The sequence below is a fragment of the Hakea prostrata genome, chromosome 6, assembly GCF_041222555.1.
Source record: "Hakea prostrata isolate BN-2017 chromosome 6, UWA_Hpros_2, whole genome shotgun sequence".
NCBI lineage: Eukaryota > Viridiplantae > Streptophyta > Magnoliopsida > Proteales > Proteaceae > Hakea > Hakea prostrata.
Genome location: NC_142605.1, coordinates 33,578,225 through 33,590,919, shown reverse-complemented (window position 1 = coordinate 33,590,919; position 12,695 = coordinate 33,578,225). Strand labels below are relative to the sequence as shown.

General features: G+C 37.8%; 1 protein-coding gene and 1 long non-coding RNA gene across 2 annotated transcripts; both read left to right on the top strand.

Moving 5' to 3' along the window:
- The first annotated feature begins 342 nt into the window (after positions 1 to 342).
- PEX11B (peroxin 11B) lies at positions 343 to 1,378 on the top strand. Its single transcript, XM_089159418.1, has one exon. It carries the CDS (start codon positions 398 to 400, stop codon positions 1,103 to 1,105), a length of 708 nt encoding a protein of 235 aa, XP_089015544.1. The 5' UTR covers positions 343 to 397; the 3' UTR covers positions 1,106 to 1,378.
- A 1,140-nt stretch (positions 1,379 to 2,518) lies between these two features.
- Positions 2,519 to 11,514, top strand: LOC149013467 (uncharacterized). The gene is made up of 3 exons (XR_016174058.1): positions 2,519 to 2,705; positions 2,848 to 3,023; positions 3,548 to 11,514. It is a non-coding gene; the product is annotated as an uncharacterized LOC149013467 (long non-coding RNA).
- The last annotated feature ends 1,181 nt before the right edge of the window (positions 11,515 to 12,695 follow it).

The window sequence follows — 12,695 nt, the reverse complement described above, 5'->3', positions numbered from 1 at the left end:
TCCGGTCTTTGGGTATGGATCGAGTTAGCTCAAAAAATCTCAGCTAATTAAACCCTAGGTACACTCGGCCGGCTCTGGATTGGATTGACCCGGCCAAATTGAAACCCTTACTCAATCTGGCACCTTGCATCAAACCCATGGTGTAAAGAGATGCAAGATGGTTGGTGGATATTTTTTCTGAGAAGATTTACATATTTTCCAACGGTCATTTTTCTTATTTTTAAATTAACTCTTATATCTTCCACAAGTCGCATGGATTGTAGCTGAAATGCTGAATTATCCAAGTTCCATTGATTTATGTGGCGCTGATTAATTTGTAATGTATATACCCACCTCCCTTACCATCACACCAACCCAGTAAGCTCTATCTCTTCATTCCTCACAGCTTCCGGCCGCCATGAATGACACAGTGGATAAGCTTGTTGTGTTCTTAGCAAAGAGAGATGGCATAGACAAGCTTGTCAAGACTTTCCAGTATGTCTCTAAGCTTGTTAACTGGAACACAGAGAAAACTCACCCAGACATCGCTCAAAGATTCAAGCAGTGGGAGATTTCATCTGGGCTCAGTCGTAAAGCTTTCAGAACAGGTCGTTTCCTTACTGGTTTCAATACTCTCCGCCGAAACCCAGGTTCCAACCCAACCTTTAGATCTCTTGCCGTTCTTGCTAATTCTGGAGAGATGATCTACTTCTTCTTCGATCACTTTCTATGGTTGTCAAGAATTGGAGTTATAGATACAGGGCTAGCCAGGAAGATGAGTTTCATTTCAGCTTTTGGAGAGTCATTGGGGTATGTGTTCTTCATTGTATCTGACTTCATTGTCATCAAACAGGGAATTGAGACACAGAGAAGGCTTCTCAAGCAGCCACCTGAAGTGTCAAAAGAAGGAACCGATACAGAAAAAGATACGAAAACAGAGGAAATCTTAAGGAAGATCAGAACTGATAGGATTATGAGATTGATGGCTGTGGCTGCAAATGTTGCTGATTTAATTATCGCATTAGCAGATATTGAGCCTAATCCATTCTGCAACCATGCTGTCACATTGGGCATTAGTGGTTTAGTCTCTGCATGGGCTGGTTGGTATAGAAACTGGCCTTCATGAAATACTCCAATATCATGAGCTGAGGGCATGATGCTGAACGGAATATATCTGATTCCATGTCAATCCAGCTTGAAGGGAAGAAATCTGATCATATCTTGCTGTTTTATACTATTAATTCCATGCTAATTCGGTTTGTAATTAAGCAACTTTTTGTAATCTGAAACTATGGAAAATTTATACAAATTCTCATTTGTATTCCACAAAAATCTGAGACATTGTCAGATATTTATATTGTCATATCTTGCTGTTTTATACTATTAATTCCATGTTAATTCGGTTTATAAGTAGGGGTGTAAATGGATAATTGAAATCTGCTCATAAATTTGCATCCGCATCCATTTAACGGTATCCGAATCCATCAAACTACTAATAAGATGCGGATATGATATACCTCTTTTTTACCAATTATTATTCGTTTGATTAAATTATCGGATTAAGTTACTTGTTTTGGATTTATTTTTATAATTTTTGTACTTCACATATGTGACTATTTTTCTAGATGTTCAACTAAATTAACTACCAAAGTTGTTAAACTTGACATATATGACTATTTTTCTAGAAGTTCAACTAAATTAACTACCAGAGTTGTTAAATTCTTAAATGTGAGGTTGAAAACTTGTATTCAATTTATTCAGATCCATTTGGAATAATCTATTCAATAAGGGCCTATTTGGTTACATGAGTCTGGAGATTTCAAATATGTGGAGTCATAATTTATAAAATTAAATGTTTGGTTGTGGAATGAAATCCGTGGATTTATCCTAAAAACTATTTGATTGACGTGATTTTTTTGAATGTGCAAATGTATAGCTTTTTTGAAATCTTTGGATTTCACCTTTACCCATAAATTTATAGATTCACATGTTTGTTAAAAGTGAATCCCTAGATTTCATGAATCTAGAGATTTTTACAACCAAACGAGTAATAATTATCCGATTTCGACTGAATCCATTTGAAAACCGATAGGATATTATCCGAATCCATTTGAATATAATAGGATGCAAATATAGTATTACCCGATTTGAATCCTATCAATTTACACCCTACTTACAAATTTATTTATAGGCATTATAGATACCACAACAGACGCACTACTCAAGCAAGATCTCTACACAATTGGAGTGGGTTATACTTTTAAATGCTAATAAAATGAATTAAAAGTGTAAACATTAGTGGGGCTCACGTAAATCTCATTCAAGCAATCTCCAGGCCCAATTCTGACTGGGCCTGGACCTGGACCTGGACCTGGACCTGTTATAGTTGGATCAGTTCCAACATGTCATGCCCAGTTTTAACAGTTCAGATTAACGCGGGACCCTGGAACCACAGCGATCAGGAATCCAGTATCGAACCGGACCGACCTATTTATCCCACCATAAAATGAAATATCTATATTTTGCGCGGCAAAGCGATTTCCCTAAAAAATGCACCGTCTTCGCCGCCTTCATGATCTAAGGTAGGGTGATCTCTGTTCTTTAAAGTATATTTGCAGAAGAAGAAGAAAAGAGAGAAAAGACACGATGATCCATGAGGAAGTCTTCCTTACTCCTGCTGCTGTTAAGGGCGCTGCAAGAATAATTGCAGAAAGCGAAGTGTGAATGTATGTCTTTCTCTCTCTCTCTCTCTCTTTTCTTCCGCCATTCATTTCGTAGGGTTTTCATTTTCCCTACCAAAAGCTCTAGCTGTATTACTTTTAATCATACGAGTTATTGAAATTTGGTTGAATTTGATGGTATTTTCAGACAATGAGGGGAGATGACAACAACTAACCGGAACTCGACCGAGTTGGGCGACAGGAACTTGGAGTTGTGATCCGAAACGAGCACATGTTTTCACCACTTCAGAGGTCGGATCTTTCGTCGATGTACAGAGTAGCAGAGATGCTAAAGGACTTCGGATCGTTTATTACCTTGTCCCGGTAATTTTTTTGTTCTTTTCAAATTTTAGTGTTTGTCGCTGGTATTGTTTCTTTCCATGAGTCGATCAAGTTTAAAATATTAATTATCGCATGACTAAATTCATAATAGCAGAGTCGTTCTTGTGGCCGTGAATGCTACATTTATCATTGTAAGACACATCGGCCATATCTCTTGCAATTCTACAGTGTAAGCCCCTAACGAGCTAGGGCCGCTAGAGAAGAGCTCGTTCTTCAATTTTGAGATCTTTAGATTTGTAGGATCATGATAGAGTTTCCATGCACTAGCGCGCTAGTTTGTGCGCAGATAAACACTTGTGTTCTTTTGATAGTCACACCCTGTGTGTGGGAATGTCTTCTCTACACTTGTTCTACATAAATAACCACTTGTTTGAGTTAATTTTCCCACTCTGAGTCTTCCGACTACTGGAATATCGTTTCTTTTGGTTTTATTCAAATGCATGCTTTGAATTGTGCAGAGTTTTCTGCAAGTTTTTGACATATCCTTTTCATTATCTGCTGTGCAGGACCTTAAGTGCTTTGTGTTTTCTTGTATCTCTCCACATTTTAAGATTAAGCTACTATGAGCAAGGAACACAGCCTATGCTGCTATGATTGATTTGGGAGGTGCTATAATTTCGTTTTCATAGGCAACCAGGTAATATAAGTAACCCTGTAAGATTCTCTCTTTGCATTTAGGTGTTCCTCTGTGCCAATGTTTTCAAGTATGGGTTTGATATATCTGACTTTTGAAGTTTACTAAAAGCAAAGTGGTTTGGCAATTATTGCATAACCCCATTCTACTTCCAGGTTTTTTCATAATGAAAATTGAAGTCTTAATTCTTTCAAAACAGCCCCTTTAGGATGCATCCCATAAACTTGTTTCAGATGGAAGGCAATTAGCAAGTAAATGGCAATCAGGTAACTGTGATTGGTGGAAGGGGTCCATTAGTGGTCAGACAATTAGAATGGTGTAAACACTAGGTGGAGGGGATTACAGAGGAATTACATCTTGTAATAAATTTCTTAAAATAGATAATAGCATAATACAGTGTAAATTATGTTAGCAACCGACTATTTTCGGCCTGTTTGGCACAACTTATCATGTGCTTTCTGATTTCAAAGTCAGGGATCCCAACTCTATTTTGCTCCCAACTCCATTTCCCTTCATTGTTAACTCTTGTGAAGCAATGAAGCAACTTTGAACACACCCATGGTCATATCTTGCACCACTTTCCCCTTCCATCTCCATTTGGGCTTTCTTCGATTGTGTCTATGTGGTTTCTGTTGTAAAAATTACCCATAGATACCTAATCCCCTAGGTTCTCTGTGAGGCCCGTTGACAAGGAAATTAACCTCTTTCCTTGGGTACGGAAAGATCACCGTAGCCCCACTGGAGCTAGACCTTCTGGTTAGATTCTTTAATGCTTAGTCGCTGAGGAGAGTTGTGAGCTCTGGAACGGAGATTCATGCAAGCTATCATCTCCTTATCTTGATTTCTGTTTGTGAGTAGCTGGCGCTGATAATTGATTTGTCTTTAGGGCCTATTGGAGAAGCTAGCGATTAGAGACAGTGTAATTCTTGTGATCAGGGACTGCAGTGACCCTTCGGTCCTATCTACATATCCTTCATAACTCCAAATTTTTACTACCTGATTTAGTTGTATCTTTCAGCATATATTTGTCTCCACATTAAGTTGACATTACTCCATCACTAACCCTAACCTTAACCCCAAGGTGGGCCTCACACTCAGTTTTGACTACTTGAATTGGTTGCTTCATATATATACTATTGTAGTTGAGCCCCATCAATCTAGGGCAACATCATCCAGGTTAACCCCTTACATATAAATATTGTCTGTGGCACATTTTTGAAATGATATAACTGTTTTTCTAAACTGCTGGACATGAACAAGTTCAGATTTTAGTTGGGCAACTACATTCTCTGTTTCTCTAGCAAGGTAGTTGGTTTGTTGTTGAGGCTTTCTTGATGTCAATTTGGCCCTGTACAATGTTTTGCTGTTATGGTTTACTAGGTGTCCTTTAGGTATAACAATGAGGCCATGGATCTTCCTTGTAAGCAGTGGCCAGGCTGAATCTGATTCTTATTATCTTATCTTAATTTATAAATATAAAACTGTTCAATGCTCATTTTATGATCATTGGTTAATTTGCATTCCGCTGTGGCTTTGTTTTAAATTGAGATATTTTTTTGGAAGTCAAATCCCTTTCGAGAACACAGATCAAAGAACAACTCTATTTAATTTGTTAACTTATGATGAACCATAAATTTTGACTAGATCCAAAGAAGATGCATACTGGAAGTTCAGAAAGTAATGAACAAATAATCAGTCTGCATGATTGCATGGCAAGAATACCTTAGAAACTTTTAGTATCATTAGAGTGATAACTCAACATTTTCTTTCCAGATTTTCGGTGAAAAAACGTTGGTGGATATTGAGTTACTTTGGAAGGACAGGCTGAATACGCTAAACCCTTGAACAAATTACAAACCAGTAGCATTTTTGAATCTCATATATCATGGCTGGAGCTATGAATGGTAGAAGCCTTTGGCAATGGTGGGGACTTTGAAGTTGGGCATGTTTTTTCCTGTCAATAATCATTGGCTTGTATTAACAGGCCCGTGTATGTGAACAAGATAGAAATGCTTCAGGGCCCCAGAAAAATCTGCAGAGGCACAACAGCTGATCTTCATATTCTGCAACTGGTTTTAGTCAGTATCCACCTTTGATGGAAAGCCATGCTACCATAGCCATCAACTAAGTCTTCCTCGAATTCCAAATTGTTGCTTTGGTTTTATTCATTCTTGTAGTTGTGCCAGCTTCTTAGACCTTCTGGTTTGCATTTGAACCCACCATTGAATCATACAATAAATAACTCATCCTTTGTCTTATGCAAGACTACCACTTATGTTGTTAGACCTCCTGATGTAGCCTTGGAAGAACTAAAGGCAGAGAAACGGGATCTTGAATCAGGTCAAGTTGGGCTATTTATGGGCGTGTTAACCAAGATCAAATAGGGTGTATTAGGATTTTGATCTCATGGGTAATGGGTTGTTATGGGGTTTGCTATGTAACAATGTTTGGATCAATTGAATGGGACTCCAAGATTCTTGATGCATTGAAAATTTGAGATAGTTTGGATTTTGAGATGGGGTATCTCAATTAATGTTTTGGATAGTCTGTTTGAGTCCAGATTTTGAGGCTCTGTTTAGGATAGGGTAACTCTGAATTGTTTCTAGTTTTCCAATTGGTAGATGTAGGTTTCTTGAAAAAATCAGTGTCTTGGCGTAGGAGTTGAGGTTATGAAGAAACATGGTGGTAGAGGTTGGACTGGGCTGTAACTTGGATCGGTTGTAGGATTAGGCATATTGAACATGTACCCAAACAACTTACCACCAACTTATCTTTACCTCTTAATTTCCTAGTATTCTCTTATCTTCTTCCTTCTTCCTTGATTACATTCATTACCTAAATGAGGTAATTCCAATTTCGTATTAGAGCTTGCTTTGTTGATTTTAGAGTCAAGTTACCTTCTCGTTCTTTTCCTTCCTATCTTTGAATCCCTGCCTAGGTTATACAGGGGTTATAAGGAACCACTATATGAATTGTTTGAAGCAAGCTTGCAAGGATCATGGATGAAGTCTTTGGTTACATCTTAAGATCTTAGTTGTAGAAACAGGGACTGTTTCCATGAGGTCTTTTCGAATTGGGCCATGTTCCTTAGAGTTGCCTTAGTGTGCCCTTTAAATTGGCACTTCAGTTCCTGTTTTCCTCTCATTTGGGATCCACTGAAGCAAATTGTCCAAGTTCTTTGTCTTGGTACATAGGATCAGAATGAGTATCAGTGAACTTGGAAACTGATATGCTGTTCGGATTAGTATTGGGAATTGGGATTCACAATATTGGTTAGAGTTGTCCTTGATTTCCTTAAAATTAATCCCTTCTCTTTGGGTAATAAAGATTTATTAGAGGAAAGTGGACTACACCAAGGCGAGCGAGGAAAGCTCCAGTAGCCAGGGAATGGATATAGGCCAAGCAATCGAGCCCAAAATCGATTGCGCCTTCCAGGCTAGGACATGAGCAACATTGTTGCTAATCCTAGAAATAAAAAGAAAATTACAAACTTCAAAGTACTGTTTCAGATGAAAAATATATGCAATAATGGGCTCCAAATCAGTTGGTGGGCTTCCTTTTTGTTGATGCAGATACCCAATGAGCTCTTTGCAGTCTGATTGGATCTCAACCTTCCTCAGATCTTTTCCCAGCGCTGCAAGTATGGCTGATCTAATAGCATGCCTCTCCCACTATTGGTGTATAGAAGGTGGTTTTTTGGATACCACTATAATAATGTTCATTTGGTGATCCCTGATGATAAAACCCAAGCCCATAAATAGAGGTTCTTTTTTAAAGGCTGCATCACAGTTAATAGTAAACCAACCTCTTTTGACTATTCTCCCTTGGGCGCCTATTGCCTCTGTAAGGGCTAGTCTCTAACTTTCAACTTGTGCTGGAAGTTGCGTGAGTGAGTTTGCTTCAAAGAATTCTCAGTGGGCTTGGGCTGCCCTGTTAGCAACATCTACTGGAGTTCAGTAATGCAGTTTAAAGGGGGCCCGAGTCTTCTTGTTGAAAATGGCCTCATTTCTTGCTAACCAGATGAACAAAGAGATGAAAAAACAGTGACTGGAGAATTTGCAGCATTCCTCCTTCCCTGTTGGTGCTATTTGTTGAAGACTAGAAATCCAAATGTTGAAGTCTTGTTGTGGGTTAGAGGGTGGGATAAAATTTAAGTTGCTCGCAAACCAGACTGCCCTTGCAAAATGATATCCAAGTAATAAATGGTTTGCATCCTCCACTAGATGCAATAAGTATCAACTGGAACTCTTCGTTGTTGCAGACTTGCTCCTGTTGGTAAACCTTCCGCTAAAGATCTCCAAGTGAAATGTCGGATCTTTGGATAAGTTTGCACCACCCATATAAACTTCCATGTCTTGTCTTCTATCGTTCTCCATCTTGGAAGTCTTGATGAATTTCCTTGTTGCAATCTTTCCTTCTCTTGTGCATTCACCAAAGAATGATATGCCAATTTAACGAAGAAGGTTCCATTTTTTGCAGCTCCCCAGATTTGAATATTTTCCATTGGAAAGATGCTCAGTTGTATCTTTTTGATATGATGAATTGCATCTGACGGGTGGAAGGCTAACTGGAGTTCTTCTTCTTACCATCTTCTGTTTTGTGCATCAATAAGGTTGGCAACCCAAGTCAGAGTACATCCATCTGGTTTGGTATTTTTTTATTAATTCCCCTGGTAATCCTGGCACCCATCCGTCTTCTCAGATTTATACTTTGTCACTTGTTCCTATGCGCCAAATTAATTTTTCTTTCAGCACCTTTTGTCCCTTCATAATGCTTCTCCATGCCTAGCTTAGTTGTTGGCCTAGTCTTGCTTCTAGAAATGAGCAATGTCAAATAGATTGATTTGAGGAGTTTTGCCCATAGAGAATCCAATTTGTTCCATAGTCTATATGCCGCTTTTGTCAGCAAGGCTATATTTCATAGATTTGATTCTCGAAATCCTAGTCCTGCTTTATATTTAGATAGACATAGTCTATGCCAACCCACCCAATGTATCTTGTTCTTTTCTCCTTCTTTTCCTCAGTAGTGTTTAGTTGAAGATCTTCTTATCTCATCATGGATAGTAGTTGAAATCTTGAAGTGTGCTCTTGCAAACTAAGGTAAAGAGAATGCAACAAATTTTGATATTTCACTCTTTTTTCTACATGAGTTAAGGTTAGTAATAGGAATCTTTTGATATGTTGTGTCACTTTTCAAGTTTATCCTAGTGTTGTCTGTGCCTACACGGAACAAAAAAAATAGAAGTAGAATCAAGGTGAAACAGGGCTAGCCTTCATCCTGGCTACCCTCTCTCTTATTGTACGATACCACTAGAAATTTGATGCTTCCTTAACAGCAGCTTCTTCAAGAACAGAGCTATAACTATCAATACTGATTTCAGAATGAAGATAATTTTCAATGGAACTATTAATATGATTATTCCAACTATATTTAGTATCATAGATGTAATGATCGTAATATTGATTGTTACTATCACTCTTAGACCTATTATTAAGATAATTAGAATCCGATAACTGGAAAAGAACCTTTCTAGTTTTAACAAAACCTCTTTGCCGGTGTGGGAGAGTTTCCAGCTTTCTAATTTGGAGCTGACTATCTTGTACATATGAAAATGTTCTCACTTTTGAAACACCTATATTGGTTGGGAGCCCAGGGTTATTAATTGGTTCTTTCTTATAGAAAACTTGAGAATTTAAGAGAACCATTTTCTAATTTTATGTGTGTTTGGGCTAAACACACCCTTAAAATTAAGATTTTTTTTAGGCGCTCCCCCTTAAGTGAGGACTAAATTCTTGATTGCCCCTTTATATGCAATTAATATCACGGCGCCCACCCATGCCATAAAGCAAAATATCAAGTTACTTCTCTTGACGGTCAAGCCTTTTGACTGTCAAATGAGGGTTGAAAAAGACGATATTACTCCTCTGCGTGCATAAAGGCCTAAATGCCCCTCTGTAAAATTGCATTTATCTTGCTGGCAGTCACCACCGCCCCTCCCCTCGCTAGCAATCACCATCGCCCCTCCCTTTGCCGGCAATCATCACCGCCCCTTCCTAGCAGCCTAATGAAAGCATTGAACTAACCCTCATAGTACTTATGTTCAAATTCTTGGACCAATTTGACCAATAGGGTGGATTGTTTCTCCTGGTTTTGCCCCATCTAGGGTTTGAGCGGAGAAGGAAATTTTGGTAAGTAGGAGAAAATTGACCGTGGGAACCGCTGCACTTTTGCATTAAGAGTATTCTTTTTTATCAATGTTGTGTTTTTCTTGCAAAACATTGGTTACAACAAAAGCTAATGGTTTTACGAATTGCCATCTTCTCTTTCTTCGAACAATATCATCTACTGTATCAACCTCAGGAACCTTGGGCTCCATTGACCAAAAAAATCTCACAATCTCTAACCTTGTGAGTTCCTGTGGATTGCCTCCCAAATCTGTTGCTTCAACGGCATAGAAGATTTGCATCGAGACCACAAGGGGACTGGACTCTGTCATTGAGCTCTTCCGAACTTATGGATTCACTAACACTCGAATAGCTAACCTAATGACGAAATTCCCTAAGTTGCTTTTTGCCGATCCCGTCAAAACCTTTAAACTTAAGATTGAGTTCTTTCAATCTCTGGGGTTTTCAAGAACTGATTTGGTTAAGTTCCTCACCCCAAACCAACCTATCCTATTTAGAAGCTTGCAAAATTAGATAATCCCCACCTTAAATTTCCTCAAAACCTTCATCCATACCAAGGAGAACCTAATGTGGAGAGAGAGAAGTGAAGGGATTCTTCATCCACTTGGGCCTATAAGGCAATTTTATAGAGGGCATTTAGGTCTTTATGCACGTAGAGTAGTAACATCGTCTTTTCCAATCTTAACTTGATAGTCAAAAAACTTGACCTTTAAGAAGAATTACTTGATATTTTGCTTAATGGCATGAGAGGAGTAACTTGATTTTTGCTTAATGGCATGGGAGGCACCGTGATATTAATTACATATAAAGGGCAATTAATAATTTAAACCTCACTTCAACTCTTAAAAGGTGCCCTGAAAAAAAATTCTAAAATTGAGAATTGTTTTGGTTTGATATCCATATCCGTTTTTTGGTAGGGTTTGATATCCATATCAATAAGATCTAAAACCAATGTGCCCTGAAAGAGAAAATCTTGGGGGTTGTGAGGGCTACATCATACGTCCGTGAGCATCGGGCAGAGGCATAAAATCACACGTACGGATAGTGAGGGACAACTAAGCAATGAGAGGGAGAATCTTCGGGCTTCGGGACAGTAGCAAGTTGATGTATCACTCATGGTTTCAAGGTGGTGTTTGTTTGGACATTTTTACCACGTGGATATTCCACTATATTTGAAATTCGAAGCACAAACTCGGAAAGTCACCACTCCAAAGTGCATACCAGAATTGCAGCTAGGCGTTGCGATATTGCTTTTGTACTTGGATTTCAATCACCATGAAAAATTGGAGATATTATCACGATTCCACACCTAAACTCCGTAGAGGACCAATTGGGCCTTAATACCACATAATGCCAGGAACAATATCACGATTTCAACACCTATACTCTTTAGGGAACCAACTGGGTCCCGTAATACCACGTAATGCCAGGAACCGCTAGATTTGTTTCGCTTTTTCTTTCAAGGGTGAAAACTTGTCATATATCTTGGATTTTTATTTGCACCAGTCGACGGTGTAAATTATGTCATATAATCAAAATATAATTGAACGGTTATAGAATCAAGTGGTTGGGTTTAGTTGTAAATATAATTTTTTATTTTTACATTTTAAGTATTTGACAATTACTGACACTCAGATTTCTATTTCTAAGGATTTTCAAGAGGGGAGTGATTAAAGCCAGTTTTTTTGGGGGGGGGGGGGACCTAATAGCCCTTGTTCGTGGTGGCAGTGGAAATTTTGTCGTTCATCTTCATACTCACAACTTGGCCAGTAGTGACATAAAGTAGATTCAATGCATCATCTTTACCATTACTCTGCAGTTGAAGGCACTTGATTTATGTCCAAATCCCTCATTATGCAACCACCTTCTATTATAGTTATTCAATCATAAGCTATTAAAATCGTTATTGAGTGACACATGTTTCAGAGAAGAGAGAAAAAGGAACCTCTAAAACAGCTAAAGAGGAAATGAAATAGAGACAAAGAAAGAAAAGAAAAGGGGGAAGTAAAATAAACAAAAAAGATAAAATCGTACTTTAAACTAAGAAGAAGGAGAAACAGAAGCAAGAGGAGACGAAAATGTGATAAACCCGAGTGAAAAAAATCCAGCAATCCCAGACATGGAAAACCAGAAAGAGAATAAAAAACCAAAATAGAATATTGGGTATAAGAAATTTATTTCTTAAATGCTAGAATAATCTAAAGATTACATTTTTTGCTAACTAGAAAATAAAAGAGAATGAAGCGAGCCCAAGAACAAATATAGTTTCACTCCAAATAAGAAGGTAAAACTGCCATGGAAGATAGAGGGTCCTAAACCAGTTTGTGCAAGAGGAGCTTTGGATTGGAGGAATGCCAAAGTTAATCAAGGAAAAACTTTTAGGGCATGTTTGGTAACGTTTTTAAAAAACGTTTTTTGCGTTGGAGGCGTTTATTAAAACTGTTCGTTTTTTTGTTTTTTAAGAATGGGCTAATAAGAAAAGTGTTCTAAATAACACTTTTTATAGAATACTAAAAAAATGTTTTTACCAAATAATAGAAACAGAAATAATAAAATTGGTTTAAATTGAAACCTTAGAACGAGTTTATCTAACACCAATTTATTCTAATAGGTATTTTCAGAATGGATTTTTCAGACGTTCATTTTTAAGCAAAGAATGGTCTGTTAGCATAAAAATATTAAAAAATGATTTTGCATAAATACTGGTTTATTAGTTACGAAACTTTACCAAACTTATAGAGTTATAGGCGTCAAATGCCTCGTGCACTTAAAGAGAAAAAAAAAAATGCTAGAGACACAAGCTTTATCTGCAAATGCTAATTCTCCAATCTAGGC

Excerpts from the sequence above, each read along its gene's own strand:
- PEX11B (XM_089159418.1), top strand. The coding sequence starts at position 398 with ATGAATGACACAGTGGATAAGCTTGTTGTGTTCTTAGCAAAGAGAGAT.